Here is a 6,431-nt window from a genome sequence, read left to right as displayed (position 1 = left end):
GCTCCTTCTGTCCCTGTGATCTGAAGGTAGAGGCAGGGGAATGGCCTTGATGACCTTTTGAGGTCCCTCTGGGCCAGTGAAGCCAGAGGACCAAGTATTTGTGTGGGTGATGCCTCAGGAAGTGGGGAAAAGGGGAGGAGGGATGGTGGGCGGGGTGGGTAACGGGATCTGACATCCAGGGGCAGTGACTCAGGCCCTCAGCACCATGACAGTGTGTCTGCATTTAGCCACCGGCTCCTGTTTCCCTGGCGAGCGGCAGGCTCTGGGCCCCCCACCCCGCCCCACCCTCTCTCCATCTCACCTCAGTGCTGGTGGCTTCCCAGTGGCCCTAGAATCCCCTCAGCCAGGCTGGGTGTCACAGGCCCTGACACGGGCAGGAAACTCTGCCAGGGGTGACAGGCCCTGTTGCTCCAGGCACCAGCCTGGCCCACCACTGTGCCCTGTGCCCTGCTCTGCTTCCACTCCACATACCACTAGCCCCGCTAAGACCCCTGTAGAAGGATCCCTCCAGGATGAAGCTCCAGACTGGGTTGTAGGAGGCTCTGATAAAACAGAAACTGCCCATCTTCAGGAACCTTCAATCTAATGGGGAGACAGGTGAACCCTTGCCCCCATGGGAACTGCCAGTTGGATAGGGAAGAAGGGACACAGCAGAGAGTCACAGCACATGGGGAGACCATGTCACACTGCCAGGTGCTGTGGGAGGACTAAGACAGTCAGTGCTGGGGGCATCTGGACCGGGTGTGGGCCCATGTGAGCAGGAGCAGTCAGAGAGGCCTCCCTGTGGGAGGAGGCATTGGAGCTGATCTGGGATGGTAGGGCCGGACGGGAGAGGACAGCAGAGGCCCTGAGCTGCAACCTGGGCAGAGCAGAGGGCCTGGCTGCCTCTCAGAATGGCCTCCACCCTGGCCCAGTGCAAGGTCAGTCCTGGCTTTGCTGAGCAAGCAGGTGGGTAGGGAGGGGCTTCTCTGGCTCTTCCGGGCCAGCCTGTCTCCATAGGCGTATGTTCAAACCACCTCAGCCTCTGAAGGGCTTTGGGTCCAACACACCTCGGTTCAAATCCCAGCTCTGCCACTTATGCAAGTGCAAGCTCCGCCCTTTCCAAGAGGCTTCACTTCCCCCTCCATAACATGGGAAGAGCGCCTCCACCCTCCCAGCTGTGCGGGGATCAAACGGGGCAACACTTAGACAGCTTGCAGCCAGGAGCCTGTGCCCAGAAGGCACTCCAGAAGTCAGGGCTAGAATAATTGTCTTCCGGAATTCTCTTTTACCTCTGACTGAAATCCCACCTAAGGCAGTCGCAGGCATCACCTCTGACAGGGTGGAGCAGACAGCTGTCAGGAACATGACCTTCTAGACCTTTAAGGAGAAAGCTGCCGGCTTTGTCCTCTTGGGGCCTCTACATGTTCTGAGAGTCAGAGGGAGTGCAGGTACAGAATCCAGGTCCCCGTGGGGGCTGGCAGGGGACAGCTGCACATTCTACACCCCCTGGCAGGGCTCAACCTTTCCTTAGAGATGGGCTGTGAAGGTTGTCTGCCTTGAGGGAAGGAACTCCTGGCATCACACAGCAGTGGTGCTTCCACCTACCCCGTCCCCAAGGAGCCTGCACACTGATGGGGGAGGCACAGCCATGGAAGAGCACCACAGTCTCGTGGGGAGGCACACTCCTCAGGAGCCCCCAGGCTGATGGGGGAAACAAAACACACAAGAAACCCCAAACTTGCAAGGTTCTGGGGCAGGCACTGAGGTCCAAGTGGCAAGGAGACAGGATCCAGCCCTGTGCAGTGGTGAGGAGGCCCCTGGGGCTGCTGTGGTCGGCCTGGAATGTCAGGCTGTGAGCTCAGCCCTCTCGGCCTGCGTGTGTCGGGCTGTCAGCAGGGCCGGCGCACGGGAGAAGATTTCCAGCCCCCTCTGGGCCATGGAGAGGCCTAAATTTAGCTAGTAGACAAGGGGCTGGCCCCAAGCCCAGGGACAGTCGGCCTTATAAAGCGGCCGCAGTCGGGGCCCGGCACGCTCCCCCAGAGGCCTGTGCCCACACCCTCTCCTGTCCAGCCCTTGCCCGCCTGGGCAGGGCCCGGCGCCGCCCGTGGATGAGCCACAGGACCTCTTCCACCTTCCGAGCGGAGAGAAGTTTCCATTCCTCCTCCTCTTCCTCCTCCTCTTCCACCTCTTCCTCGGCCTCCCGTGCCCTCCCGGCCCAGGACCCACCCATGGAGAAGGCCCTGAGCATGTTTTCCGATGACTTTGGCAGCTTCATGCGGCCACACTCGGAGCCCCTGGCCTTCCCAGGCAAGTGATCCGGGCCCTGAGGGGAGGGGAGGCGCACAGGGAGGGGACATCTGCTCCAGGGCGCCACCGAACAGGCTGCGGCTGCCGGTCCGCCTGGAACAGGTGCTGCACAGCCTGCAGCCATGTGTGGCCACCAAGACAGATGTGGCCACAGGGACAGATGTGGCCATGAAAACAGGTGGGCCTCTAAGGAACAGTCGTGGCCCCGGGGGTTGGACATGGTTCCATGGCCACCCATGCTCTGGAACCGCAGCCAGTCCCAGCTGGAGCCCTGGAGGGCCGGACGGGGTGAGGGGTGGGAGGCAGCCCCCAGGCTCCAGGCCTGGGGTGGGGTTGTTACAGATCTAGCCTCATATACACACACACTGTGTTGGGTGAGGCCCCATCCCCACCCCAGAAAAGGTGGGCTGTAGGAATGAGGAGAAACTTAGGGAGAAACAGCTCAGGGGGAGGTAGAGCCTGGGGGAGCCGCCCCTTGCTCCAAGAGAAGGAGCCAGAACCCCCAGATCTGCACGCAAGGCCTGCTCCATGCCTCACTCACAGCAGCCCACCCCACAGCCCGCCCCGGGGCGCCAGGCAACATCAAGACCCTTGGAGACGCCTATGAGTTTGCAGTGGATGTGAGGGACTTCTCGCCTGAAGACATCATTGTCACCACCTCCAACAACCACATCGAGGTGCGGGCTGAGAAGGTGAGCCCCCGCCACCCACCGCAGCCCAAATTCGCTCCTAGCTCCAATGCCTCCTACTCCCCTTTCCCATCCTGGAACTCCAGACCCTGGCCAGTGTCCCTTCCCCACCCAAACACTCCCAGGGCTAATTGAAGGCCTTGTCCCTTTAGCCCACGGCCATGGGGCCCCTCACTGCCTCTCTTTGCACCAGGGTTCCCAGATCCTTTCTTCCAGGGCCCTGGGCAGCTGAGGGAGCCTCCGGGGAATGGGAGAGGGATGGTGGGATGTGGGCAGAGGGAGCCTGAGGTGGGGGGGCTTGAGGGTGGGAGATGACGGGTGTGAGATGGTGATGGCAGAGTGAGGACAGCTCCTCTGGTAGCTGTAGAGGGTGGATGCGGGTAGCTGGGGAACTCACCTGGTCTGTGGGGGAGGGGTTTCTCCATGTGACACACCTCAAGCCCTCTTCCCTCCCACAGCCAGAGCTCCATCCCCCATCTTGGGACTCCTAAATTAGGCCCAAGGCTGGGCAGGGACGCTGCAGTTTAGGGTCACACACACTCCAAACCACACACACCGTCTGCCCACAGGTCTCAGGGTCACTGGGTCTCTAGGGTGTCTGAGTCCGAACTTGGAAGAGGCTCTGGGGCCTCCACCCTGGGGAGGGCATGGCCAGGCCTGAAGAGGGGCGTTGCCCAGGAACAGCTACGGCTGCCAGGAGAGAGGACAGGACCTGCCCCAGGCCTCCTCCTAAGCCCCCAAGGGCTGGCTTCCTCCCTTTCACATTCAAAGGTGGACTCCTGGGCATCCCTGCCAGGGATGCCACGGACTGGGGGCACCAGGACCCGCGGGCAGCACGTGCCAGCCCTGCCACCCCCAACAGTGACTCAGCCGCCCCTAACTCCCCTGGACACTATGTGCTGGCTGAGTTGCGGGGGAGGGGCCACGCTCAGCCCTGGCGGGCAGATGCCCAATGTCTCTGGGGCTCCAGGAAGGCACGGCTCTCCTCTGTCATCTCTGCGTTCCCCACGAGCCCCAGATGCTGAGCCACTGCCATGGAGCCGCCTCTCTCTCCAAGCCCCACCACTTCCCCATGCCCCTTGCCTGTCCGTTAGAGCTACTGAAGCTCCACGGAGCACCCCTGTGCTGTCCCTGCAGAGCCCTCGGCCTGTGGCCATCACCACCCTGGGCAGCCCCTCCACACCTGAGGGCAGAGCCCCTCGGCATGTGGGGCCTGGCTGCGGTTAGAATAGGGAGAAGAGGGCTGTAGCTTGTCACAAGCAGGACAGGGATCGGGGCAGCCTGCCTGATGGGTCGCCCCTTCCCCAGCTGGCGGCTGACGGCACCGTCATGAACACCTTCGCTCACAAGTGCCAGCTGCCGGAAGACGTGGACCCGACGTCGGTGACCTCAGCTCTGCGGGAGGACGGCAGCCTCACCATCCGGGCACGGCGTCACCCGCATACAGAACACGTCCAGCAGACCTTCCGGACGGAGATCAAAATCTGAGGGCCTCTCCCTTCCCTTTCCCTGTCCCCCTGCCCCACGCCTGCCAGCAAAGCCTTCCTAACCCCATTACAACAGCCCCAGGACATCTCAGCCCAGGTTCCAGCCCCAACGCTCCCCAGACCCCAGGTGGACCATCCTCCCAAACTAGGGCCCTCCACTCTATCCAGAGCAGGCCAGGGACTCCCTGTCCTTCCCAGATTTCAGATATGGCCTCCCCCACTTAATCCAGAGTATAGGGGCTGGGGTTAGGGAAGGAAGATCTAAAGAACCCGTGGTGGGTAAGGGGAATGGGACCAGCAGGACACCTGGGCAAGCTCTGCAGGACAGACAGACAGAAAAACCCTCTGATCTATGAAGTCTCTGCAGGGCAAGGGGACCAGGGACCTGGAACCCCCTTGGCCAAGGGAAGTGGGAGAGACAGAGGGAAGGTCACAGGCAGGGGTGCCTATCTAAGTGGAACTGATGCCCAAGAGCTTAGCAAGGCCAAGAGGAGACAGTGGTGCTGGTAAACTTCCCCTCTGCCGGCCTCCAAGCCCCACGCCAGCGAGCAGGCTGCCTGCCCACCCTGTGCCCCCAGCCAGCTGGCTGTGCCAGGGCAGAGCCACGCCACATCTGTATATAGATGGGGTTTTTCCAATACAGCTGGTTCGTGATAAACTGCATGAAACTCCTGCTGTCCCATGCCTGCTGGGGCCTCCAGGCAAGGCCACGTGGGGTTGGGGGCGGGGCTGGTCCTTCTCCCTCCCACAGGCCTGTGTTCCTGCGGCTGCTCCCATGCAGACAGGGTCACCTAACAGAGATGGAAGCCAGGGTGTGGATGGAGTTTTGGGTCCTCAAGGTTGGACCCCAGCTTCTTGCCACCTTCCCCTCCGGGTAGTCGCCTCCCCATCCATCCCCCTCTTTAATCTATGACTCTATAGGCTCGTTGTGTGTAACACACACACACACACACACACCCCCCTATCGTTGTCCTTCGAATACGCAGCATTACCATTGGTTGAGGCCAAATTCAGAGCTTTCTCAAATCAGATTTACAATCTCCATTTTCATCAATGGGGAAACAACTCCGAGCCACTGACTGCCCGGCTTCGTCGCTGAAGGTTAGATCTGAACCCAGGGTGTCAACAGCTGCTCTGAATTCCCCATCTCTGGGCACTGAGGAGTATTTCCCCTCATTCTACCTCTCTAGGGCTATGCACCCCTCCCCACATCTTCCAGCTGGAGGATGGGGGGAGTCATAGGAAAAGCCCCCACCTCCCATCTGGTATAGGGATATTCCATCAGCCTTAACCCTGGGGAATGCCTGCTGCCCCCAGTGACTCTCGGCTTCATCTCCCACATACAGAAGCAGGGTGGAGGGGAGGGGTGGATCTCAGTTAGCAGAGGTCCCCAGGGCAAGTGGCAAGCCAGCCTCCTCCCTCTTGCCTCTCTGGTCAGTGTGCCTTAGGGTGGCCTCTCACTCCCACCTTTCTGGGCCCCTTGGGGGAGGACTGGGGAGGGGTCTGTGGGAGAGCCCTGACGCTGGAACCTGTATACACAATAAAGGACAGTCTCACAGACTTCTGGAGGCCGCCTGCCTGGAGTTCTCTAACTTAGGACAGGGCTGGAAACCTCGAGAGAGAAACAGACACACCTTCTTTGAGATTTGGGGGTGGGGGTTGTAGCTCAAGTTAAAGCTGAAGACCTCACAAAATATGGGCGTTCCTCGGCCTCTTCCGTGAACTCCCCAGACACCCCTAGGCAGGAACCCCAGGATTGTTTCTGGAAAACCCTTGCAACAGCCTCTCTTCCAACTGCCTGCCCTTCCCTTTTCATTATTTCTTTCCTTCCAGAGATATTTACTGTCTTGCTATGTGGCGGGCACTGTGCCGAGCACTGTCTCAGTCCCAGGCGCAGGGACGCAAAGGTGGGCAGGAGAATCTTGAAGCCCTTCCTGTACCTAATGGGGATTCTGCGGCCCAGAGA

At 60.6% G+C, this 6,431-nt stretch overlaps 1 protein-coding gene across 9 annotated transcripts; it reads left to right on the top strand.

Annotated features, from left to right (window-relative positions):
• Positions 1 to 771: 771 nt before the first annotated feature.
• Positions 772 to 6,026, top strand: HSPB7 (heat shock protein family B (small) member 7). 9 transcript variants are annotated; one of them, XM_025385139.1, is made up of 4 exons: positions 772 to 2,289; positions 2,848 to 2,981; positions 4,287 to 4,319; positions 4,391 to 6,025. In XM_025385139.1, the coding sequence occupies exons 1-4, from the start codon at positions 2,091 to 2,093 to the stop codon at positions 4,688 to 4,690; spliced, it is 666 nt and encodes a 221-aa protein (XP_025240924.1). In that variant the 5' UTR covers positions 772 to 2,090; the 3' UTR covers positions 4,691 to 6,025. The 9 variants fall into 9 exon arrangements, with proteins under 9 accessions (XP_025240924.1, XP_025240950.1, XP_025240931.1 ...); XM_025385165.1 differs by having other exon boundaries at positions 4,287 to 6,026; XM_025385146.1 differs by having other exon boundaries at positions 2,833 to 2,981; positions 4,287 to 6,026.
• Positions 6,027 to 6,431: the final 405 nt, after the last annotated feature.

This window comes from Theropithecus gelada, chromosome 1 (assembly GCF_003255815.1).
Source record: "Theropithecus gelada isolate Dixy chromosome 1, Tgel_1.0, whole genome shotgun sequence".
NCBI classification, from domain to species: Eukaryota; Metazoa; Chordata; class Mammalia; order Primates; family Cercopithecidae; genus Theropithecus; species Theropithecus gelada.
The sequence above is the reverse complement of the archived record's forward strand: the minus strand, read 5'-3'. Positions and strand labels throughout refer to the sequence as shown.